Below are 26216 nucleotides of genomic sequence, written 5' to 3'. Positions count from 1 at the left end.
CTGGGTAATTATCTGCCTTACTTGTACGAATAAAATATTTGATTTACTATTAAATATACACAAGATAATTGATAAGAAACACATATATAATAAACTAGAAGAGAGATGACAAACTTCATGTTTTAAAGAAGTCATGAATTTACAATAAAAGCCATTTGTTATCTGTCCTTCAAAATGGACAAACGTAAGCTTTAATTTTGGCCTCTTTATCAGTATTAATAGGAATAGCTTCAGGAAGATACTTTTAGATTAATTATTAACATGATTTTTATTTTTCAAACCTATTTTCATTGGAAAGAGTATAATTTCTTAGAGCCAGTTTGTTCCAGGAAAAAAAAAATACTACCAATTACCTTAGAAGTAGATCCTTATTACCATTTTAATTCATTAAAAACAGTTGGCTACACATATATGTGGATGATAAAAATGGATCCCCTGGATTTGAATCTTACATTTTCCCACATGTTAACAACGTGGGATTAAACCATTTCTTATTCTTTCTGAGCCTCAGTTTCTTCATATGTAAAAAGAAATAAAATTCCTACCCTGTATGTTTGTTTTGGGGATTCATGCTAATGACTATAACGTGCACACAGCATCTGGTACCCGGTAGACATGGAAACACTAGTTGTTATTTCAAATGCTAAGAACCTCAGCTTTGTAGAATAAAACATATTTGAGCAATGTTCACATCAACCCATGAAACACATACTAAAAATATTGAAACTAGTAAGTAAAACCAAGACCTTTTCTTGAGAAGTGGAGGCTGACCTAAGACAGGTTTGTGAGGTAAGGGATCAGAATGCCCTGATCCTTCAGGAGAACTCAGGGAAGGTGGTTGAATCCCAGAGAAAAGACAGGCTGTGTGGTGGGTTGGCGCCATCCTGGAAGTCCTGTGACCTAGAATGTTGGTATAAGAGCAGCAGGCTGATCCCAGGGCTCCCATTAGGACCACCGGAGTCAGGGAGGGAGACCCCTAACTTGAAGGGCCTTTGTGGGTAAGGGGGTAAGACCTGGGTTATAAAGAAGGACCAGACAAGACTGTGGATATTTCAGTGGATTCAGCAAGAACAGAGGTTCTCAAAGAACACGTTCCCCGCCACAGAATGTCCTGGTCCCATGTAAGCCCCCCAGAATGAGGCTCAAGTCCAAGACAAAGATGAGAGCCATCCCAGACAATGGGGTTTTCATTTCTACCAGTGGCAGAATGTGAGCTTCAAATGAAAAATAGACCTAAAATACGGGAAAATATCCTGATGGAGCAGCAGGCTCACTGCCCTCATCATGACATGATTCAGAAGGGATAAATACACTACGATCACCCATTAGTCATAAGTAAGGGACTCTTCCAAAGAGACTACGGACTGGCCACAAGAGAGTGGGTCATGGCCGTAAATTTCCTGTCAACAGTTCCTTTTTGTTTGGAAATGACCTACGTTTGCAAGTTATGCTTTATGAGAGAAATTGCCGTCAAGGGTTGTAGTGGATTATGAGAGCTCTGATGCGATGTAGCTGTTGGCGTGCAAGTTCCAAAAAAAAGGCAGTAATAGGTATGAGAAAGCCCCTCCTTTTGAGCAGCGGATCTTGGCCCCAGGTTACATCGCCACAGCCGTGGCTCCCAAAGACACTGTGAATGGAGTGTAATGTCACCTCTAGATTGTGTGAACAATTCAGAGACTCTCATCTTTAATCAGAGGCTACTATTCAAATACTGCTTAGCCTTGTATTTTAGAAAGAGTAAAATGGTAGTGTGATCATTTGGATTTTTATTTTCTCTCTTGGTGTCCTGAAATGTGTTGCTCATTGTGGTCCAAAGGCATCTAAGTAATGTCTGCTTCAGTGCTTCTCAAACTTTTGTGTCGTTTGATCATTTAAAAAGTTTTTTTTTCAATTCATTGTGGATATATAATTTTTGAAGTACAATAAAAATAAATTACTAGAAAATAAAATGGGAAAAATGCACGAAAGTGAAATCTAAAAGTTTTGCTATCAATCAACAGACATAAAGTTACTCTGTCAATTGCTATAAACTTTTCTGAACACTTACTCTTACTTTCTGTACTTATGGATTGGTGACAGGTAACTGCTAATAGTTAACGCATGTTGAGAAGCTCTGGTCTAGCACAGAGAGAAGATCCCTCTTATTTCAGGAGATCTTAAATTACCTAGCAACAAGGACAAAGAACACTATGCATCTTGCAAAGTAGGTCATACTGTAATGTGTGAAATAATTTGTAACTGCTGTGTCTTCACCATCAACTCTACATGGAAAGCTGCCCCATTTGTTTTTCCAGTCCTGTTTTCTCTCCCAAGTTCCACTCATGCATGTCCAGCTCTCTGCCTGACAGCCTTCTTCAGATGTTTACCTAAGACCTTAACTCACTGAATCCCAAAGTGAACCCCTCACCTACCTGATAGACCCACTTCTGTGTTCCCCACTGTGTCAATGACATTCTCCTGGCGGACACATGAAATTATCTTCAACTCTCCCTCTTGCTTCTTTCAGCCTCACCAATGCGTTGCCAGGTCTTGTGATATTACTCATTTCAACATCTTTATTTGTATCATCTTTGTTCCTAGGTTCCTGTACCTCGCACATAGATGGATTTTAGCTAGAGCGTGCCTTCTATCTGTGTTTACTCTCTCCTTTGCATTAGTTTAATCCTGTTAACGCTCAGTGCAGTTCATGCCACTCCTCTACCTAAAAACACTCAGTGGCTTTCCCAGTGTTTACTAAACAGAGTCTGGTATCCAAGGTTCTCCCCAGTTTTCTCTTAATGCTGCTTCACAAATAGGATGCTCCTAACAAATGGAAATCCTCATATGACATGTAGGTCTGTGCCTCTTTGCTTGTGCTCCTCCCGTTTAGCCTCCTCTTACAAGAGGAGTGTTTTCATCACCGCTCTTGGTGGTGAAAGGATAGTGTGTGTGTTGAGGGAAGTGTCCCCCATGTCCCAGTGAGGCGGTTCCCATGATGTCAGTCAGAGCTGCTGGAGGACCTCAGGGCCTAGTGGCAAGAACTCAGGAGCTCTAGGGTATATGATCAGAGGTGTCCTGAGTACTACAAATGCCTTTTGTGTCATATGTAAATTAACTGGATGTCTCCCAGAAAAAAAAAAAAAAAAATCCCACTTAGGATAAGAATTGGGGCTGATCCTGGAAAGGAATGGAGACACGGTGCCTCATGGTTTCTCAGAATTGTAGCTGCCACCGTAGGTATCAGGTTACCCTACACATCTTGCAAGGCCTGCATCCGAGAAAGGGACTGGAAGGCTCCTTTCAAAGTCCTTAAGAAACCCAGACTATCAAATGATCTAAGAGCCAAGCCTTCAGCTAGAAAAGAAACAAAGTTTTGTCCTCCTTCCCTGCAAGGCCTGCTTCCTCGCCCCTCCCGCCCCGCGGGCACACAGCAGAGGATTATCTCCAAGAAAATTGAGCAAATGCGTATCAAAGCCTACGTTTGAAAAGAACAGAAAGTCAAGAAACAAAGGACCTAGGAAAAGAGCAAGGAAGGTGCTCAGGGGAGTTAGTGAAGTTATTGCAAATAGTGCAGTTTTATAAAAGACCCCTGGCCAGGCCGGGGTCGGGGGTGGCAGGCGGAGGGGTAGGGATCCCAACCGAGGAAGGACCTGCCTGGCCCCGTGCTGCCTGCTACTCACGCTTCCCCGCCGTCCTCCGAGCTGCTGTCCGAGGCCCATTCCTCGCCGATGCCCGGAAGGGTGAAGAACAGGGTCTTGGGGCCAGGCCCGGGGGGCACCCAAGCGCTGGGCTCTCTGTCCCCGGGGCCAGGCGGGCGAGGGTTCCGTGGGCTCGCGGTCAAACTGCTGCCGCCCGTGGGGCCCCCGATGGAAGGCAGCGCCGCCCAGACCCCGCCGGGGCCCGGGGGCGGCCGCGCCACGGCCACCAGATGTGCGGGGGAGCCCGCGGCGCTGCAGCCGCCGCTGGAGGGGGCCGGGGGCACAGCCAAGGGCTGGGGCTGCGGCTGCGGCTGGGGTGAGGACTGGACTTTGGCTGCTCTCGGGCTACTGGGCCGCGAGAGGGGGCTCCCTAGTGCTTCTGCCGCGCGGCTGGCGACCGAGACCCGGGGGTAGGAGGCGGTGAGCAGAGGCTGGAGCGGCGCCCCCGGTGAGGCGGAGAGCGAGTCGGGCGCCGGGGCCGGGAAGAGGGTCAAGGTCGGGGCCGTGCTCAGCGAGGTGTCTGCGCTGGAACCCGCCGGCCCTGCGGTGGCAGCGCCTCGCGAGTGGCTGGGGGAGGCGACCGGCGAGGGAACCGTCGGGGGCGCCGTCGAGGACTTGAAAATTTTGGCAAAGAGAGACCCAAGGTCCAACACAGCGACCTTCATGTCCTGGCCTTCCAAGTGCTGTCCTGGCTGCTGCACGAACCTCAAGCCCAGGGGGAACCGGGCTGCGGGGCTCCATCCACCGCTGCCTGCAGGGATCTGGACAAGGAGACCTGGGCGGGGGCGGGGGTCGTGGGGTCCCCGCACACCGCGCACCCCAGGGGCCTCTGGTGCTCTCTCTACGCGGAGCAACGCTTCTGGGCTCTGGGCCCCGCGACAATTCGGCTAGACCCTCCCTGACGCCCGGTTGGCCACCGTCTGCAGGGAGCAGTCCCTTCCGTACCCTAGTGCTGCGTGCGAGACCCCGAGGGCCAGGGGTCCGGGAGCCCACGGAGGCGACTGCTGCAGCTGCCAGCGCCACCCCGGGCTAAGGGTGGAGACTGGGGCCTCCGGCAGCCGCAGATACCCCGACCGGCCCCCGGGACCGCGCAGTCGGTTGCTAAGCCAAACAAAAACCCTGCTTAGCTCACTGCTAATTGGGCCCCAGACTGCAGCCTGGAGCTACGTATACAATAGATACCCTGGCTCCCCTCCTTGATCCCTGCCTTAAAGAAACACTCTCCAATTTCTCCATCACCCTTAGAGCTTCCCCAGATTCGCAGAACTCTGGGCTGAGGGTGAGGAGTTTGAACAGAAACCTGGGAATGGTAACCCTGATTCCAAAAAATCTGGACCTTATCAAGACCAAACGAGCCATGGCCAGCTTTCTGATACGAGGGAAGGTTAGTCAAAACATACATTCAGGTGAGTAGACTTGAATCAGCAGTGCCCTTCCTCCCACCTCATGGCCAAGTTCAACGTGTGTCATTAAGATGACAGAGGGGAACAACAGGGTGGCCCCTAATCCAAGAACTTGGAAATAAGATTGAGTTCTGAGAGATAAACTGGTAAAATCCACATACAGTGTATTTATCCGTTAATGTTCAGTGGAGAGTTTCTGTTTTGATCTCAGAAAATATGTTTTCTGATTGGGCAGAGAAAGGAGATGAATAGTCTGGTAGTGAATAAATTAACTGGCATTCGTGATTATATACATTAGTCTTTTGCAAGTTACTGGACTGGATTCTGAGCCACAGTACATTTCTATGGTAATGCCAAACTTTGCATTGTAGACAACTAACTGATCTATTTATGATACCACATCTTGTCTTGATCCCTTTTCTGCATCCAACTACCAGGAACAAACATGTGCTGGGATTTTCTATTTTTCTACTTCAAAATTGGGTTAAGTACTGAGACGCAAAAAAGGTGTTTTCTTGCCGTGGCATGGAATAACCAGCTTCATCTCCCAGGCTAAGTGTCCGTGAGAGCCCCCCAGAGAACAAGTACAGCTGGGCAGCCATCGAAGTCAGCAGTAGCTTGAGGAAGGAAGACTGTGTGTGTGCTTAAGAGAAGTAAGAAACAAGCCAGTCAGGGTCAGATTGTAAAGGTCCTTCGATGTTGGGAGACCGAGAGCATGCCATTGTCAGCATGTAAAGCGCCTGCGAACAAGGAAGAACCAAAATGAGGGAAGGGAGGATTAAATAATACTCATCCGGGAGCAACTATGGAAACTAGAGGCAGGGGTCTCAGGGTCAAGTCAGGGAAGCTGTACCAACTCCATTGTCTGCGGGGGCACCAGAAGCAGGCTGGTGTCGAACCATTACCATTTCTTATATTCTCATTGTCCCCTGTTCATAGCAACTCATCCTGTAGGCTTAGAGGTCTGTGAGCTCCATCAGAACACTGGACCGTTTTCATACAGCACTCTGGCAGGATTGCAGAGCTGTTGCCTAAAGATTTTTTGTTTGTCTTTTTCATAAGGATCTTGATTCTGATTCATAGGACAATTCAATCCTCAGTGCAAGTAGAGAACACTTCTGGAGTATGTGCTTTCAGCGTTTAAGCTGCTAATCACCTGATTGACTCTGAACAAATATAATATAACTCAAAGGGACAGGCAGCAAAAAAGGGTCACTGCCAAGCGAAGCCTGATTCAACTCACCCAGCTCCTTGGGAACAGCTCTTGTCTGCTGCCACATCTCAGGGTTCCGGATTTTACAGACCCATAATCTTCATAGCTGACCAGCCTCTTAGGGTGGCGCCCCACTCACTTGACTTATAAAATACTGATGCATAAGCCACAGCTCAAGTGTGTTAACTCATAACCACACAACTGCCATGTTGGCCTCTGCTCTTTCTCTCCGAGAGGAATTCCTGTTGAGGTCAAATGAAGTTGGAAGATTGTTAGGTGAGCACAAAATCAAAGCAATACATGACACATATTCACATACAGAGGGCAGTAACCCTAGAAGTAAATCACCCCCCTCCATCTTGGAAGAGAAACTCTACTTGAACAGTGGGCACTCACCCATCTGTCTTCAGCTCTCTAACTTGAGCTATTTCTGTGCTTTGATTACCAACCACTTCCCTTCTAGGCACACACTTTCCTTTAAGTATGTAGATACAGTTAATAAGGCTACGGAAAAGCTCATACTCTTCCAAATCCCGCCTTGAACGCAGTCTGTTTCTCAGGTGTGTTTGCGTGCATCCCATCTGTTACGTATGGGTTGAATTGTGTTCCCCATAAAACTACAGTGACGTCCTAACTCCCAATTTGTGTGAATGTAACCTTATTTGGAAATAGGGTCTAACAGACAAAATCAACACAAGACAAGGTCATCAGCATGGCTCTGATCCAATCGTCTTAAGAAAAGAGAAATTTGAACACACACACACAGAAAGAGCATCATGTGATGACAGAGGCAGAGACTGGAGTGATGCACCTGCGAGCCAAGGGACATCAGTGATTGAAGGCCACCGCCGGAAGCTCGGAAGAGGCAAGGGAGAGACTTCCTTACAGATTCCAGAAGGAGCATGGCCCTGCTGGCATCTGACATCAGACTTCTAGTTTCCAGAACTATGACAGAAAGCATTTCTGTTGTCTGAAGCCACCTGGTTCGTGATGGTTTGTTATGGGAGCTCTGGGAAATGAATGCACTATTGGGGTAGTAATTAATTACTGGGGTGCAGCATGATCATAGAATCTTTCTGGTACCTCCCTGAAAGTCTTCAGTGGGCGTATGTGCTCTAAAAAGCTGGCTACAGATTGTCTAAAAAACCTACACCGAGGAAAACATAAAAAGGACGGGGGACGAAATATCATCGCTGGTTAAACAGTGATGTAAAATCTGGCCAGCTTCCTGAAGGCGGCGCGATGAATGAGTGACTGATCCTTTTGTCTGAAAGGCCTTTGAAAACGATCTATTAATTGCAAACGTGATAAACAATTCCTCGCAAGTTGCTTGGTCTTTTATACCCACTGTTCATCTGTCAACAGTCTTTCAGACAGATGTTAGATGCTACCAGGCTTTTCTGTTAATTACCACCAGTGCGCCATTCTCATAACATGAGCCCAGGTGACGTACCACAATGGTCTGGCCCAGAGTAATGAAATGAAAGTAAATGCAGCAGTCTTTGCTTCTAACTGTGACCGTGTTGATTTTAGATAGGTTTTATTAGAAATGTCAAAGCCGTGTTTTATGTGATGAAATTCTTCTGCTTATCTTGCTTAATTACCAATTTGATGAATTGTTTTTCTGATGTGTATAATCACGCTGGGCTACATTACTGAGAAAATATTAGGAAGTTATGACCACGTTGCTGTGAAGGAATGTTATGTTTTGGAAACCTGAAACTTAAAATAAATAGCCTGAGGAATTAATCTGTTTAAGGATTTAAATTGTGTCACTTAGCATGACACCAAGGCCAAGGAAAATACTGTCAAATTTGACTATAGAAAAAGTAAACTCCTGAACAAGGGAAGTGGTATGGTAGACTCTGGAGCTGGACCTCCTACCTTCATGTTGTCTCTGCCACCAACCAACACCCTCTCTGTTCCTTAGTTTCCTCAACTGTAATCCAGGAATGATAACAGTTCCTACCTCAAGTGACGGGACTTTGTGAGAGTTACACTCATCGATACATGCATGGGAGCTGGAACAGAGCCTTGAGCAGGGTAAGTTCGTTTTCATTACAAGTGTTGCAAGAAAATGGGGCATGAGAGGATGGTCATGTCCTGGGTTTTGGGTGAGTCCCTGGGACACGCCCTGTCAAGTGAGGGTCCTTGGCTTTGTGCAGAAAAGAATTCAAGAGTGAGCCACAGTAAAGTGAAAGCAAGCTTATTTAGAGAGAGACACACTCCATAGACAGAGTGTGAACTTTTTCAGGTTTCAATTTATTGGTCTTTCACAAGACTGGTAATTATGGTCAAATATAAGTTAAAATAAGTTATTTAAAATAATTTCTTATACAATATGGACGAAATTTCAGTTAATGACTGTCCAGGGTACATGTAACTAAATTTGCCTTTAAGAGGCTCATAAATAAAAAATAATTATATATATTAGATTATTATAATACGTAATATATAATTATATTGTTTCTACATTTTGGCTATTGTGAACAGTAGCTGCAATGAATCTGGGAGGGCTAATGTCTCTTTGAGATCCTGATTTTAACTCTTTTGGATTGCTGACCTGAAAGAAATAGACAGCCAGGTATTTCTCCAGCAAAGATGGGCTTACTTGGGATCAGAATAGAATGGCAGTTGGGGTCTGTAACCATGGTGAGCCACATGTAGGTCCCCCTGTGGCAAGGGAAGGAGTGTGCCTTTACAGGGAAGTTAAAGGAGGGGGTAAGGGGGGAGCTATGGTAAACAGAGTCCATGGCTTTTCGCTGGCTGAGTCCTTGCCAGGAAAGAAGTGGAGTCTTTCTTCTCCCTGCTTGGCTCTGCGATCATCACTGGGCATGAGAGCTCCCCCTTCTGGTCTCTGTTTATCACTTTTTTACAGAATAAATACTCTGAAGTGGGATTGCTGGATGATAAAGTCTTTCTATTTGTAATTTTTTGGAGGCACCTCCATATTACTCTGCGTAGCAACTGCACCATTTTGCATTTCCACCAATGCTGTGCAAGGTTTCCAGCTGCTCCACAACCTCACTTGTTGTCTTTTGGCTTTGTGAGAATACCCATCTTAACAGGTATGAGGTGATACCTCATTGTGGTTTTGACTTGCATTTCCCTGATGATTAGGTAGGTTACATCAGAAGAGGCTGCAGGATCACTGAGCTGCCGGGCCGGGAAGTTGGAACCATTATCAGGGAAGTCCAGAGGGAACCTCTGTTTCTTAACACTGCGTAGGTAACCAGGTTTCTCCGAAGAAGGAAGAACTCATCTGACCCAGTGTTTATCCCCAAATTGCTTTATACCAAAACAGCTCCAGCAGAAGAATAGCTCTTTAAATCCTCTTGCACTGAAGGGTTATCTTCAGCAAACAAGTAGAATGTAGAAAAGTCTCCCACCTGAGAGTCCCTCCAAGGCACAGCTGAGGCAAAGCCCTTTCTCCTAACGGGGTTTGTACAGATTCTTGCATCGGCAACAGTGGGCCTTAAGGTTACACATTCTTTAGACTCTTTCTAGGCACTCCTACTGTTCAAGAGACTGACCCTTCCTAACCAGGAGTACTCGGCACAGGGTCAAGTCCTACTAAGTCATCCTACCGAGGAGGTGTGTTTAGGAAGGCTGTAAGTTTCCAGGGTTGGATCAGGTTGAGTCGAGGGTTAGGTCTCCTTATAGAAGCCGATACCTGACCTAACACTTGAAGTCGCCAAAAGTAGCCAAGAAAAGAAGGAGCTAGGACAGCGGTGAAAGCAGAATCACATTGACATAAGGATGGAAACTGGAAAGGGCCAGGCATGCTTGGGAGCCTGCAGGTAGCTCTGGGTGACTGAAGTTCATGGCCTATTCATTCACTTAATCCTTCAATCAACAAACATTTTGTGACTGCCTACTGTGTGTCAGGCACTGCGTAAATATTAGGAAATGATTGGCGATGAAGCATGAAAAGAAAGAGAACAAGATCACAAGAAAACTTAGAATGTAGACTAACGTATTTAAGTGGGGACCTGGCACGCCTTGGACCATTCCTGCACAGGGTACTGGCCTTTTTGGGTGTAGGTATTGCAGAGTTAGAGGAGGCTGGAGGGCATTTTGAAGCATCCTCATTCTCTCTTGTTTGTTTTCTCTCCCAGAAATAGAATTAATAAATATGAAATTTCCTGGCGTTAAAAATATATTTAAAAAACATCTAATGTGTCTATTTCCTTCTTCTGTCCACTGCCACGGTGCCGATGTAACATTTTATTTTCAATAGCCTCTTGTTTGCAAAATTACTATGTTCCAGTCATTCCTCTAGATATCAAAGACACCAAGATGGATAAGATGGAGCTCTGTGTATTCCAGGTGCTCATATTCCAGGGGTGCAGGGAGGAGTCAGATATAAACAGTGTCCAAAACCCAATGTACAGTTGGACTAAGGTTGTGAATAAAGTGCTGTGGATGCGGAAGGAATGAAATGATTGACACTCTGCATGGTGTGTGGGGCAGAGGTGGCATAGCAAAGGATTCCCACAGGAGTTGCCTGGACGGGAGTGCCAATATAAAAGTAAAATAGGAAACTCTTTTTGTTTCTTTTTCACCTTGATTGGAAGGAACAAATATCGTTATGCTGTTAGCATTCTGAAACATAACATAACGCAGAGGGACCATGCCATCTTCTTTAATACCACCCTCTGTGACTCTAGAGTGTGAGTTGGTTCACGTCTTTCTGCCTCTTCAAAATCCACGTATCAGGGCAAATTGATAATTTCTGGAAGAGACTTTATTTTTAAAACTAAAATGGCTGCAAGCTGGCAGAAGTGCTTGCAGAAACCAACTGAACTGTCAATACCTTCGGAGGCGTAGTGGATGCTGCGGGGAACCACCAAGATCTCCGCTACAAGGGCCCAGGCAGCTCCTCTTCCAGTCGCCCCCGAGCGTTAGTTCCTGCCATTTCACAACTGAGCCCCTTCTTTGGAATTGCTTTGTGGCAAAGCTTATCGCTTAAAGTCGCACTTCCTTCCTGGGACTGCCCACATCCGGGGACTGGCTGATGGAGGGCACAGCAGTCCAGCCCCTTTGTGTAGTTCTGCGTTGACCCTGTAGGGGGCTCTGGAGCTCCCCGTGGTAACATATCCCCTGGTATAATTAGTGACTGATAATCGATTGTCATGCTTTGTTATTTTAATACAGATTTATATATTTATAGGAAAAAAGAAATGCTTCAAATCCCCTTCTGTTTTCTCAGAATAAGCCTGGCTGTTTGGACCATGAAGTTGTAAGTCATGCTCCCTCTCTTCAGCTAGGTGTCACATTAATCTAAGTCACAGACCCAAGAGGGAATTTCATTATAATTTCTGATTTTGCCAATGGAAACCCATAAAGTTACAATTTCAGAATACCTAACTCTTTAAATCCAAACTCCTTTGCCACGCTCTCTGCAACACAGTTCCATCCTCTGCAGTATCCCTGCTATCTCCCAACGCCGAGTTCATGCCTCCCTCCCTGCCTTCCACCTTGCAATTCATTCTGCCATCTTCTTCCTCACTCACCAAAATCTTCCCCGCCTTTGAAAGATCTGATCCTCTTCCAAGGAGCCCTCTGTGTCCAGGCCCATCTTTGACAACCCCTTCCTACTCTAACGCCTCTTGCCAATTTCCTACGATGCATCTCATATCCAATTGTACCTTTTAGTGTTTAGCACAGGTCCAGGCACATGTAGCTAGCTCCTCAAAGAATCCTATTTTTTAACAGATTTATTAATATATAATTTATGTACCAAATGTTTTACCCATTTTAGGTGTATGATTCAATGATTTTTAGTAAATTTACATAGTTGTGAAATCATTACCACAGTCTACTTTTAGAACATTTTCATCACTCCAAAAAGATCTCTGATGCCCATGGTCTCTATTGATTGCAAGAAACTTATTTTGAGCTCTAGGTTTGGAACATCTTTACATTTTCTAATGATCACCATCTCTTACGATTGAGACCATTTTACAAATAATCTAAGGCAGACATTTGAATAAGTAAACGTTGTTAAATAAATGGCACTGAAAACTCCCTTCCTCATTAACAAATTGACTGCGCTACTTCTGATTATAGCCTAAAAGGTGCCATTTTTAGGTAAAATCTAAATACCTAGATTTATTTTAATCTCCATGTTGTTGATTCAGCTGGATTTTGTTTTGAAAGTGAAAACAGGACAGAGTTGGGGTGAACAGATTACATGATGACATCCAGAGAGCGTTCAAACAAGTCAATTCACATGTGGAAATTAAATAGGTCAGACAAACATCCTTTTCTGCACTCCCTTTGTCTTGAGCCCAAGGGATCCGGACAACTCCTGAGAACAATTAGAAAGCCCGCAGAAGTTCAGGATGCTGCCTCCTGTGTAGGTCAAACACGAGTCAAGGTTTAGACCTTTTATTAGTCTTACCTACATTCAGTTAAACGGGCCATCCCTTGTGCATCCTAACTTCTTGAATATTAAGCAACTTTAAAAAAAAATGACATTGGAACTCAGTTTAAATTGTGCCCATTTGATCAATTATCTCATTAAACAAACAAATAAGAGAAAGAAGGCAAAATTACTTCCCGCTCTGCTTTTCACAAGTGGATAATATATTGATAAATTCATAATAATTTATTTAGAAATATTTTAATGATGTTGAGAGTATCAATAGATAACAAAGTGCATCAAGAAAAAAGTAGTTGTGATTTTTTTCTGTGATGCTAAAATAAAACAGGATTATTTACAGCTAGAAAACAAATCTGAACAAAAAAAGCTATAAAACAAATGTCTCATGTGTGAGGGTGGCTTATAATGTGAGAGTAAAAATTCTCCAAATACTCACATTATTGGGAGACTATAGAGTCTTTCAGAACCAGCAGTACTGCAGATATGACTTTTTTAAAGGATTATATGAGCTTAGTTCTGAGAATACTGAACTGTTTAAAGTTCCAAAATGTCACATCTCAAATGCTCTCTAAATTCAGCAGACAAATGAGTGCCTCAAGTATAAAAATTATCTCAACATTATTACAATTTCAATTCTCCCTTATACTTGAATGCCAGAACTATAAAGTTTTTAAAAAGTTATTCACATCTGTTTCCAATAATTACTCATTTTATTTTAAAACAAAAATAAAACTTAAAATAATCATAAGGACTAATGTACACAAAGCATCCTTTTTATGGTACAATCATCTAGTCTATGTGAATGTACTACACCAGGGTCATTATCACTAAGAATCATGGGAATAGTTACGATTTTGTTTGTCACCGTAATTTTTGAGATCAGCAGTCAAAAAAGTCCTAGTGGAACCAAGTGATTTGGCCAGGGTCATCTCCTGAGTCTGTGACCAGGGGAAGGCAATATTTTGTCTACACAAAGCTAATCTACTAATTAACCTTCAGGAAGCAAGCCTTTCTGCAATACATTTAAGTAAAAGAATTGTTTCTCCTAATGCCTTCTATAGCCGAAATCTAAATAGCAGGAAAATAAAGGTATTTATTAAAATATTTTTTATTAAGTAATCAAAATGAATTGCAAATGTTTTCTGCCCTTGAGTATATTTATTAAAATATGACATTTAATAAAATCAACACTGAGACAGGTACCACTAAGATAGAAAGATTTTCAATCGAAAAACTACTGCTAATTAAACTTTCAAAAATATGGGTGTATGTATTCTTCTGTCACAACTGAAATAGCATTGTACACATTAAAACAGTTGTATTTTATTCTGAGTGCGTCCAGGAAAAACTCGAACATAATTATCACAAACTCTTATATAACTCTAATTTTTCTTTATATGGGGAATATTTTGAAACTCTAAGTTTGCATAGGCCTCAGTAACTAACTGTGTACTCATCAGTAAAGGATATTCTTACATGTTTATTTGGGGTTGAATTAAATCAACTGGTAATGAAAAGCCTGAAATGTCTACGGAAGAGATATAATTGTGAGACAATACTCCCACCTATAAATACAAAGAAACAGGTTTACGTTACTTCCAAGTAAAACATCAACTTACCAAGGAGCTTTTTAAATTAGGGAAGTTACTCCTTTAATTTAGTCTTTAAATAAATTTAATGTGCTGAATTTCTGGATCCAAGTGCTACTTGCAATTTATGATGGAAGGCATCTATCCGTTCTTTCTGAACCGGCCAGTTCAAGATACAGTGAGATTTAAACATTCCTCTTCGCAAACAGAGTGCATGGTTCAGTTTATAATCTGGAATCTCCTCGAGAAAGATCAATATAATGGAATCCAGATTTTGTTCAATAGCTTGCTGAACTGCATGGTGCACCTTGAATCTAAGTTTAAAAAAAGACTGAATTCAGTTATATATCAATATACAGTTTTTAACAGCCCAAAGCTCTAAAATTTAAAATTCCCCTTCCAATTAACTTTAATCTGTCACTAAAAATCAGGTTATTTTTTTCTTAACTTAATTTTAAAAATTCTTTGAGTTGTGAGTAATAACAATAGTAATATTTAAAAGCTCAATTTAAAAACAAGTAGACACTTCAAATTTCACAGTGTTCACCTACCTTTTGCATAATGGATCTTTCAAGAGATGCTGTGTGATAACAAAAATAATTTTTCTGCTCCTTTTGATGCTATTAACGATTGCCTCAAGTTCAAGGGCACCTGCCTCAAAGTCCCTTTCTTCCAGACAAAATTTGAGAGTTTGATCATTTTCCTCCATTGGGGAGAAGTGTTCCCAGACCCAATCCCTATCTTTATAGGCATGAATTATATATGCTGCATATTCAAATTGCTCTGGCTGTCTGTCTATTTCTTTGTAACCAAGAACTCGATGCACTGAAACATTCCAATAAAAAGATATCCTCCAGCCTTCAAAATGGATGAGCAGGACAATAAAGATGAAAATCAAGAGGATACTGGTATTTATCATGAAAAGGAGTTCAAACGGGGCACTGTCTTTGCAGGGTGATAAATCAAAAAGCATCACTGGGAAGCCATGGTATTGAGGTGGAGTATTGCAGAGGTAGTGGCTTGATAGTTCAGAGATGTTGGTGTGGGTACCATTAATCCAATTAACAAACCAGGCAATGCTTTCACATGTACAATCAAATGGATTAAAGCGCATATCTAAATTGCTCAGGTTCTTGAACGCTGGCCCAAAAACATTTTTCTCAACGGATGTTATGAGATTCTTCTGAAGATTTAATGACTTCAGAGACACTTGATTATCAAAGACAGATGGTGGAAGGATGTTTAAATTATTCAATCCTAAATTGATGCTCTTCAATTCAAATAAGTCCTTGAAGACTTCTGCTGGAATCTCATCAAAGCCATTAGACTCTAAGTTAAGGATGTGGAGGTGAGAAAGACCTTTCAGAAACTGAACAGGACCACCAGGGTTTGCATGTTTCCAGAGCCGTGCTAAGTTGTTATGCTGCAAATCCAGAATTTCTAGTTTCTCAAGTCCTTTCAACAGGTCATCGTTTATGTTGGCTATGTTGTTGTTGCTTAGATCCAGAATGGTCAAGTTAAGAAGAGGGAGAAAAGGGGAAGGGGAGCTAGCCACATTTTTAAGGGCCACCCTCCGGAGCATCAGTCGTTGAAGGCTGGGAACCAAGGCAAAAGAGTTGCTAGTCAGCTCTAGGTATTTGTTGTAGGAAAGATAGATTTCAACAATATTTTCCAGACCTCTCCATTCCTGGCCCGTGAGTTCTTGTCCAATTTCATTAAGGCCAAGGTCAAGCACCCTCAGGTGGCCCAACCAAGAAAAGGCACCACCCTCTATTTTTGAGATTTTATTTTTGGTGAGGTTGAGTATGAGTAGAGGAGAACCAGCAAGCGATACAAATGTTTCATTTGTTAAAGTTCGCAAACTTGAGAAGGCGTTGGCTAGACTTAAGTATTTTAGCTTTTTCAGTCCTGTGAACATATTGCTTTTTATGCCCGCAAAGTTGTTATCTTCCATGTTGAGATACTCCAAACAGTTTAGCCACTGAAAGGAAAAATCATCTGTCTTGGAAAGCGTAGGCAGGGAAGTGCTTTGTTTAGCAAAAGAGCGTCTCAAATTCAGGTATCTCACATTGGCAAGCCCGTAAAAAGAGCGAGAAGACAAATGCTGTATGTTGTTATATTCCAGAAAGAGATATTCCAGATGTGGAAGCCAAGCAAAGGAATCATTACCGATCACACTTAAGCTGTTCCGGGAAAGATCAAGCATGGTGAGATTTGTCTGCTTTAGTCCAATGAAAGTCGTGTTGCTGGTTCTGTACAGCTGGACATTGCTCAGGGAGAGATTCTGAATGCTTGTGTTTGATAATTCCAAGCAAAGCTTCTCTGTGAGACTGGGGCCCAGCTGGGCATTGTTCAGAGAGAGGCCGAATAATTTTCCAATTGCGTGAAAACACCCTGGAGAGAACTAAGAACGGGATGGAAAAAGAGGTTAATGGACACAACAAGGTAGAGTCTCTATGACCTTGGAAAAGCTGAAACACAGTTTTTACCCCGTCCCCTCTCCCCTTTCACAACCTTCTCTGGGTTTTCTCTCCAAACTGCTATTTCCCAGCTCTTTCCTCAGTGCCTGTATCACCCACCTCCTGCGCCAGCCCTCACCACCCCCACCCCACCTCCCCGGCCACTGGCTAACTTCTACTCAGCATCCACGTCTCAGCTTAGACACCACTTCTTCGCGGGTCCTCCCTGATCTCCCAGTCTAGGCTAAGTCTCCTGGTACTTTTACTTCACCGAGTATAGTCGTAATCAATACACTATTTGTAAAGTCTCCTTTGGGGCAGATCCTGTTTCTGTCTTGACCACTGTTCTCAGTGAACATCCTGGAACGCCCGGGTGGATTTTATTACGAAGCAGCGGCATGCACTTTTCTTCTGTAACTCTGAGCTCCAGCGATCCTCACTGTCTGCCACCAAGGTTTTCTCCTGACTTTATTCCACTACGGTGTCTCCTGCTCCCTTCTGTTCTGCCTCCACTCCCTCTCCGGAAGCCCTGGCTGCTCTGGGACTTGGCGCTGGGACGGAAGGCAGGAGAGAAGGAACCCGGAGAGGAGAGCGGTTAAGTCTCCCAGGGGAGCGAAGAGGCTCTGATGGCTGCTGTACCACATAGGAGACGTTAGGGCTAACAGAAGAAATGACAGAAATGTGGAAGGAGGTGCGCTTTACGGTGAGTAAAGAGAGTCAAAATACCAAGCAGGAAATGATTAATTATGGTACATCTATATGACAGGATTATTTTGCAGTCACTGAAATAAAGCTTTTAAATAATTCTTAATGACACGGAGGATGTTCGTGACATGATATTCCTTTTACATGGCAGGGTACAGAGCATCCTCAGAGAGGCACTACAGTGCAGCTGTTAAGAGCCTGGGTCCCGGTCTAACACTGCCAGAAGCTCAGCTTTGCCGCCATCTGGTCACCTTAACCTTTCCTCATCTCAATTTACTCTGGTGTAAAACAACGATAAACATAAGTTGGTTACAGGATTATGTAAAATTATGCTAAAAAATAGCTGGTCACTGTGCCCGACATGAAGTGCTCTGTGAATTTCAGCTGCTGTTGTCTTTTTTCCCTTTGTTACAAGCTGGAGATAAACATACCCAGATGCTGACATCGACTGGCCTCGAACTGTGGGCTTTTGGGTGATTTTTATTTTCCTCCTCATTATTTATATACTTATATATGTTATATATATATATTTTTTACTTTAATTTATTTATAGATTTCTACAGTAGATGCTCTAAACAACAACAAGAAAATGCTGTTCAAAAGTTAACATGAGTAGCTTGCATAAAATAGTTAATTATGATCTCAGGATAATTTAATTCACAGTCTATTTTTATGTCTGAAAATTAATACAGCCTTTTAAAAAATCTGAATTTGTTTAGAATTCTCAGCATTCTTATTCTTGTCCTGGAAAGGAATAAAATACAGACATACTTGGATGCAAAAATAATTAGCAAATTGAGCATCGTGGACCCAAAAGGAGAAGGTTAGTTAGGTTTATTCCATTATAGGAAGGTTTCTGTAAAAATATAATGCTAGTTATTGTTTACTGAGCATTTACTATTTGCCAGACACTGCTAAATTCCTTACCACATAATCCTATGGGGAAGTGTTATTATTATACCAATTTTAAAGCCAGGGAACTAGAGCAGAGAGGTCTGGAATAATTCGCCTGATTGCACAATTATTAAGACATAAAGCCCAGATAGGCAGTCAGCTAACCTAACTCTAAAGCCTGTGCTCTTAACCATCATACTATTTGAATTCTTCCAGAGATTTTGTGCAATAGATAAAATTATTTCCCCTTGACAAGCGAGGAAACTAGAACCAGAGAGGCTAAGTAAATTCTCCAGGATCAAAGTTCTGGTCTGTAATGGAACGAGGATTTTAACCCCTTCTGCTTAACAGCAGAGCTCCGGGTCCTCATTGCTACCAAACTCCCTTTCTTGGGAGGATGACGTAACTGACCCTGAGTAGTAAGTGTGAAGGATTTCTGGGAGACACGACAAAGGTTATCACCCCTTTATCTATCTCTGTCTTTTGATTCTTATTCCTGTGACACGTTAAGGGGCGGCCCACAAGTACAAGCACACAGACATTTTTACCTTACCTCTGTGATTTTATTTGACGACAGCTCTAACCTTTGCAGAGAAGAATTGCCAAGGAAATCAAGTTCTTCACTTCTTAGTGCATGTATTTTATTATTTGATAATAGAAGTTCTTGAAGATTTTCCAGTTGGAGCTGAGTTCCCAATTTAGTAGATGATAAACCATTATGAGATAGCTCTAACTTGACTAAATTCTGAAAGAAAAAAAAATGTATACAGATTAGAGTCTTGCCATCAAAACCCGTTCATCGAATGTACGTGAATCTTAGAAATAACTCAAGAGCAATGTGTCACATATCTATTACTCTAAGAAAACTGACAGTAGGAGTAAGAATAAATCTTGGTTGTGACTGCAAATACTATTATTACAAAGATTTCGTTTCTCACTTCAGTGAATCACTTTATTTCTCTTACCAAAATACAAAGACTTAAGCTTATTTATTTGTGATATAAGGACTATTCATAATAAGCATTTATTTATTTACTTATAATAAGCTTTTATTTATGATGTCATGAATATTCATGTGGCTTATCAAACATAAATGCTTGTCACCATCAGCCTTGAAACTAAAGAACAGATAGAGATAAGAAATGTTTTCTTAGAAAGAACAAGGCAAACCTTGCTGTCCATGAAATCCTAAAAAGATTTTTATATTGAAAAAGATTGATATTTATATAAATTTTGCATCATGTCTAGTAGAGAAAACTAATTTTTGCCTGTTTGTTTTGTCAGTGCTGTGGGACGTTTTATCACTTTGTGCTACTTTTGAACATGTCAACTTCCACTCAGGTAAAACATAAGGAAAAACTGATATATGTTAGGGCAAAATCTTACGTAATGTCTCATAAAGAGAACAACACTTCTATTTATGCTTTAAAAATAAAAATAACATTTTGCCACTGATTGACTAGATTCTGAAGTCTTTGTGTCTAAAGACACTTCATCCACATCAGAATCTAAGGCACAAGAATTTCAGATCCCTAGCTAGCAAGCAAATCATTTCATAAATGTTTCTAAGCATATTTAAATTTGTATGTTTTTCTTGGTAATTGAGGTCAAGGAATGCTCAATTTTTTATAAGTCCACAAAACGAAGAAAAGAGTTTTGAAAATAGCTTAAAAAAAAAGCACTTAATAATTGTCTCAGACTTAGAGACAAAAGCATACATTTTCATAGATTTAAAATTTGAAGTACTGACAAGAAAAAGGTGGTAGCCAGAAGCAATATTATAGACGACTTCTTAAATCAAAAGCAGATCACTTTTAGTTGAACAATTTGCTTTATCATGCATCAAACTGTTCTGTTAAGTCATAATTCGCACTTCTTTTTTCATTACTGCAGGTGCTAACTGTAGCATTGAGAGGTTATTTGCTGTGTTCCTCATAGGGTATTCTGATTCTTCTCTGATCTCTACCTCTTGTTCCTGAGTTCCACTTCCAGTGGGAGGACGCCAGAGAGGAGATTTCTTTAAAATTAAAATTGGAACTGATTTAAGGTGATATTTTCTCTTTTGAAAACGTCTCCAGTCATCATGGCCGTATTTGTGTGGGGCCCCCTACCCCCTATTTGGGGAGATCTGGTTTCTTATTCTTCACCTTGATACTTACATACGAAATCTAAGGGTGAATAAATGACTGGAAAACAACATTCGATAACGTATTTTTCATTTTTTACATGGAAATGTTTATTTCCATCTTACCTTCAGGTTTTGAAAGGGATTGTTCTGGATTTTCTGGATTGAATTGGACATTAGATGGAGTTCAGCCAAATTCATGCAGAAGAGAAAGGTTTTATCAGAAAGTTGAGACAGCTCATTGTGTTGGAGGTTCAAAATTTCCAACAAAGGCAGACTTTGGCACAATTCTGGCTCCAGCTTTGAGATGGAGTTAAATCCTCCATCCAAGACAATTAGTTGACTGTATCTTGTGAAATTGGCAGGTGGTAATCTTCTGAGTTGATTATGGGTAAGATTCAACACTGTTATGTTTGCTGGGAGGTCATCAGGAATTTGAGTCAACTTCAGGTGACTGCAGTCGGCTACTTGGTGTCTAACAGCACATCTAGAAGATGTACACAGTATCCAGAAGGGGAACAGCCCCAAAAGGGAGTAGATATGATATCGCAAACGCCTGCTCATGACTTTGCCTTATGAAAGGAAAACATAAAAAGTAATGGACAACATTAATAACACATGCTTTCATGTGCATTGGTTTATTCCTTGTAATATATGTAACCAAATGTGACTACGTGTGATCTCATTACTCGTGACTTTTGTGATATACAGGTAATACATCAAATGGAAATAATTCAAACAGCTCAAAGAAGTAACAAATGGAACAAACTACCTCCTCGCTCTTCACCTCCACCCTCGTTGCAATGTTCTAAGGTAAACCTCTTGACGGCTTCTGTTTTTAATTCTCATGGTCACTTCCACAAACCTAAATAATATACTCATGCCTCTGTTTCTTCATTTCCTGACTGAATGCCTGTTTTTTCTTGCTACTGAAAAGATAAGGGACTTACCTGTACTATTTCCTTATCCTCTTCGCATTTTTCTTTCATTATTTTTGATTTCATTTAATCCATTATTACATTTCTAACTTTTAAGACTATGCTTAAAATTCTGTCTCTTGCCCAACCAACTTTAGGTAAAAATCTCTTGACCACTCACCTTGAGATACAGGAAATGTGCGCCCCTGTATTTTTCTACACAATTCCTCCATCCTTACATTTCCCCAAACCATCAGCTGTCACATTGCTTAACATCGTCAAGATGTGAAATGTTAGCATTTTTATCATGAAACTATGCCTGAGTCTGACATACGTCATCGAGATCAATTCAGAAAATCTCAATCATAAATATCATTTGCAGTTTTAAGATGATATAAATAAATACTCCCTGCAAAATCAGGAAGACTTAGAGAAACATAGTGATTAAGAGGATAAACCCTGGAATTATGCCCTCTGTGTTCTGATCCTGGCTTCTCTGCTTTGTAGTCTCTGGTGAGTTCATTTTTCCTCTTCTTGTAAGTAGAGAAAATCATGGTAGCTCCTTCACAGGTTGTTATGAAAATTAAAGGAGAAAACCTTACAGTATCTGGGGTAAAGCAGCATTTAACATCATTACTCTTCCTATTAATCAGTACAATGATCCCATGACTTATAAATGGATAATTACAACTATTTTATAGTTCGCAGATTTTTCACTATAAAGAAAATCTATCCACAATGAAGATGAATTATATCATAAGACAACCAGTGCCAATTATTAAACAAGAAAGAAAGAGTAGAGGGAGTCAGGCATGTGAAATAATTAAAATTCCAGGAAACTCATGGATGTTTGGGAAGATTCCAGAAGTTCCTTAGTAACTTAACTTTGTGTTAGGTGGGGAGTTACAGCGCAGATTCTGGCGCTGCTTTCAAAGCCAAAAAAGCAATCATTATCTTCCCTGAACAACTACAATGGTCTTATTTAAGGTCTGACTTCTTTTTTTTTTTTTTTTTTTTAAGAAGGTCTGACTTCTTTAAAATTGCTGTGCTTTTCTCTGCTCCTCAATTTCATTTTAAAGAATAAAAGGGAAGTCCTAGGTTGTGAGGTATCCACGAATCACTTTATCATATTACTTGTTCTAAAGATTGAAAGCAGTAAGTTTAATCATTTGCTAATACATCATTCACAGCATCCAAAGGCATTTAAAAGTTTTAGTAAGGGAGGCACTTCAAGATCGCAGAATCAAAGGATGCGGAGCTCACCCTCTTACACAAATAAAACTTTTAGTAAGAACCTTTTATATATTGTATAATTAAGATAGCTTATGAAATATTACATAAACTACTTTGATTTTTGTGTAAGTGATTCCTATAAATTAAACAACCATGTTTGGTGTATTAAATGGGTGATTTGAGAAGCCTTAATGCTTCTATGACTCTCTTAAAAATCAAATGAGTGCTCAACTGTGTATTTATCCCCTCTACTCACTTCTACTGAAATATTTGTCAATTCTTATGTCAGCACACACCGTTTCAATTATTATAGCTTTAGAGTAAGTTTTGCAGCCAGAAGTGTAAATCAGCTGCTGTCCCTTTGGAGATGGACCTCATTCTTTCAATGAAATGTGTAGCTCTCTAAATAAATTTGCTTTCACTTAAAAAAAAAAAAAAAGAAGAAGAAGTGTGAATCCTTCCACTTTATTAATTCTTTTACTAGGTTGCTTTTTCCATGATATGGCTGATAGGAATTATCTGAAGTTATTTTATTTATTGTTTACTTAATTATCCCTCCTCACCAGAACATAAAGCTATAACGGTAGAGGCCACACTTGTTCTCATGCTGTGCAGTGTTGCCTCTGCCTAGAAAAATAACTGGAACATAGCTGGCATCGAATACTTGTATGTTGGAGGACATTTATCCCACGGGCAGTTAATCAGCTCAAGAAAACACTCTTATCTCCATATTATAGTCACAACTTTATTTTGATGGGATGTGTACCTGATGTGGTCTTCTCTGCTATGATCATTTACCAAGTTTCCCTTTCAGATATTTTAAAAAATTGAATATATCCTCAGTGCATGGAGATGAATCAGTAATAATGATAGTTAAATAGATTTTCCATAAGATCTAAAAGACCAGAAGAATTTCAGGTAAGTTTTAGAGAATAAAATCATTTTAGAAGATTAATTCTAGGAAAGTAGAGCTAGTGTATTTAGAACTGTTCGAATATGCTTTAAAAATTTAATGGTCTTACTTATATTCTAATTGACTTCTCAGAAACAGGAAAAAAATCAGCTTCCCATCTGATGCCCTTTATAATACTGCCATTAAATATTTTTAAAGCTATACGTTTTCCTATGCATAGGCTGTGAGGAACATCATTGGACACACTTTGCCAAGTTACTCAAGTGTGTGGCTGGAAATGATTCTGGAAATCAGGACCAGCTCCCTACTCTCCAAACCTCTCTGCCCAGCACCATAAGGGTACTACCTCTATTTACCAACTCACAGGACAGTCCCTGCAATCACTCCCCTCTTTGTTCAGGCGACACTTATCTCTCTTGGAAGGGCTGTAGATAGAGATCAGAATTACTGAGAGGGACTCAGCCATTTACAAAACATGAAAGGAATGAGAGACATTCCCAGATCTGAAGATACACTGGAGAAGACTCACCGAAGGCCAGACAGGATGAGTGAAAAAGGAAACACACACAGAATCTTACAAAACTTCAGAATTGTGACCATTCACAAGAAAAAAATCCTAAACCCTTCCAAGGGGAACATACGGCCAATTGCTTCGGAAGGAAAGAGACCATAATTGCCATAAAACTTTCCCTCAGGATCATAAGCCACGAGAAAACAACAGTGATGAGCTTTCAAAACGTTCAGGGGGAATAATTTTGAACCCAAAACTCCATCTCTAGCTGAACAAGTAAAGATAAGAGGAAAAGGTATTTTGAGATACACACAGACTCAGTAAGTTTATCCCCAGGCAACCTGTAGGAAAAAGTTACTCTAGAATGTGCTTCAGTAAAACAAACAAACAGAAAGACAGTGAGAGAATGAGATGAGCATGAAGAGGTGATGCTGCATGAGACAGAACAGAAACAAAGAAAGCTAAAAAGAGATGAAAAGTAGACTCAGTGGGGCTTGCAATTTTGGAAAGCCTAGGATCACATTTCTTTGTCCAAGTGAGAGACAATGTTGCATCACGATTGGGACGTGGGGTCTGGAGCCAGGCTGCTTAGAGTTAATCATTATTTACAGTTTGGCTTGTAGAGTTTGGTTTGTAAATTCACAATATTCTGACCCTAAATTTATTCAGACACACCTACATGCAGACACGCACGAACACATAGTCATGTTAGGTAGGGAGGCAAATTCCTGAAACCAGTGCTGCCCAAGGCTGCCCAAGCCACATTTGCCGGTGATCATTTCTGACCTTCCTACACATCTGAACATCCTTCCACTTCTGATCCTCCTCCGTTTTTCTTTAGGGGGCCAAAGAAAGCCATTTTCTTACTCCCAGGAGCACCCACAGTGTTTTCTACTTTTCAACCTCACCATAAAATGCCAGCTCGCGTCTCCTCTCCAGCCAAGAAAACTGAGAACAGGAGATAAGCGCTTTCAAGTTCACAGGGCTTTGTATCTTTAAGGCAGAGATGTGATTTTTTTTTTTTAAAGGCTGATGGAAAATGATTTCTGTTGCTTCCCTAATAAGCTTTTCCAGTCACAGAACACCACAAAGGGAAAGAAAAACAAATACTGCTTGAAGTGTTCTATCATGTTAGTTAGAAACTGTTGCAATTTCTCATCCTCTGAGCTCTGTTCACTTCTCCCACACCTGGACCATCCCCCTTTCTTCTGCTCTCCTCCTTGAATGATCTGACCTCAAGCATCAGATCAAAGAAAGACCAAACAATGCTGAAACCCACAAGGAGCTCTCTAGCTTTACCCACCGTGAGAGATCCCACCCCAATACGAGTTTAAAATATATATCTTTACTTACTCTGACAACAGCTGACCATTCCTTTTTCATTAGTCTAAATCCAATTGTTTCCATCAGGAAGTGTGGCAAGTCTGCTGCAGACTCGAAAGTGAAACTACAGCTTAAAAAAAAAAAAAAAAAAAAGCCTTTTCTAGTTAGTGCATTCTAAGAAGGGCAAAGGGAACCCCCCCCCCAAATCTTAGCAAGAGATGTTTTACAAATTGCTTCTTAAAAATGTCTTGTTTTTCCTTCTTCAGGTACAGTCCCTTGGGTTTTATTAAAAGGGTCCCAGATTGAGCAACAGAGAAAGTTTAAAGCGTAAGATCGCTCGCTTTGATGTGGGCAGGGCTGATCTGCCACAGGTTAATGAATATCTGAGTGTGAATTCCTTTTTTTTTTTTTTTTTTTAAATCAAAGCCTGATGCCTGGCTGTCAGAATCTAGCAGAGTGTGGTTAGAGGGACAGAAAACACTCAGTCTCTAATCCAAGCAGAGGACTTTCACTTCTCTTATCTCACTTTACCTTCTTAGCAATCCTGGAAGATAAGCAATGCAGAAATTAACCTTTTGCTCCAAGGAAAGACCAAGTTTCGCAGCAGAGAAAGAGCTGGCCTTGGCAGAGCCAGGAGCCAGGCCTTGTTCACGCCGCTCACGCGTGACTGCGTCCCGGACCGAGACACCCATCTCCATTCACCTCGGCGCATCAGACAGACGGCCGTTTGAGCTGTGCTCACCGGTGTCCCTTCACAGCCACCATTCAGAAGGGACATGGTCCTGCTCTGTGTTACCTGAAATTCTAGCAGACCTTCCTTTTTCTTTGTGAAATCTTTCTCTGCAATAAAGGTACAGCCTCTCTTA

At 41.4% G+C, this 26216-nt stretch overlaps 2 protein-coding genes and 1 long non-coding RNA gene across 13 annotated transcripts in view; 1 reads left to right on the top strand and 2 right to left on the bottom strand.

Annotated features, from left to right (window-relative positions):
* FAM149A (family with sequence similarity 149 member A) overlaps positions 1-4602 on the bottom strand; it is a 30081-nt gene extending 25479 nt beyond the window's left edge. For all 3 annotated transcript variants that reach the window (XR_012502505.1, XM_074353681.1, XM_074353682.1), the window contains exon 1: positions 3660-4602. Coding sequence is in view for 2 of the 3 variants with exons in the window: in XM_074353681.1 (XP_074209782.1) it covers positions 3660-4342 (683 nt within the window). In the remaining variant the exon portion in view is untranslated. The remainder of the gene's footprint in view (positions 1-3659) is intronic.
* On the top strand, positions 4602-26216 carry LOC123616386 (uncharacterized). Of its 6 annotated transcripts, none has more exons than XR_012502511.1 (9): positions 4602-5083; positions 8224-8336; positions 16396-16477; positions 16583-17432; positions 17586-17907; positions 18154-18257; positions 19613-20375; positions 21165-21266; positions 25890-26216. It is a non-coding gene; the product is annotated as an uncharacterized LOC123616386 (long non-coding RNA). The 6 variants fall into 6 exon arrangements; XR_012502507.1 differs by having other exon boundaries at positions 17586-18257; positions 19613-19669; positions 20267-20375; XR_012502508.1 differs by having other exon boundaries at positions 17586-18257; positions 19613-19669; positions 20222-20375.
* Positions 6404-26013, bottom strand: TLR3 (toll like receptor 3). Of its 4 annotated transcripts, none has more exons than XR_012502504.1 (6): positions 25381-25896; positions 20580-21025; positions 18882-19073; positions 14822-16674; positions 14301-14584; positions 6404-6535 (listed from the first exon to the last, which is right to left on the bottom strand). XR_012502504.1 is itself a non-coding variant. In XM_010953279.3 (6 exons), the coding sequence occupies exons 2-6, from the start codon at positions 25397-25399 to the stop codon at positions 14356-14358; spliced, it is 2739 nt and encodes a 912-aa protein (XP_010951581.1). In that variant the 5' UTR covers positions 25400-25480; positions 25882-26013; the 3' UTR covers positions 14142-14355. The 4 variants fall into 4 exon arrangements, 3 of the variants coding, with proteins under 3 accessions (XP_010951581.1, XP_045371431.1, XP_045371430.1); XM_010953279.3 differs by lacking the exon at positions 6404-6535 and having other exon boundaries at positions 14142-14584; positions 25381-25480; positions 25882-26013; XM_045515475.2 differs by lacking the exon at positions 6404-6535 and having other exon boundaries at positions 14142-14584; positions 25381-25480; positions 25578-25896.

Source organism: Camelus bactrianus, chromosome 26 (genome assembly GCF_048773025.1).
Source record: "Camelus bactrianus isolate YW-2024 breed Bactrian camel chromosome 26, ASM4877302v1, whole genome shotgun sequence".
In the NCBI taxonomy this organism is placed as follows: Eukaryota; Metazoa; Chordata; class Mammalia; order Artiodactyla; family Camelidae; genus Camelus; species Camelus bactrianus.
This window is presented reverse-complemented; position numbering and strand designations above follow the sequence as displayed.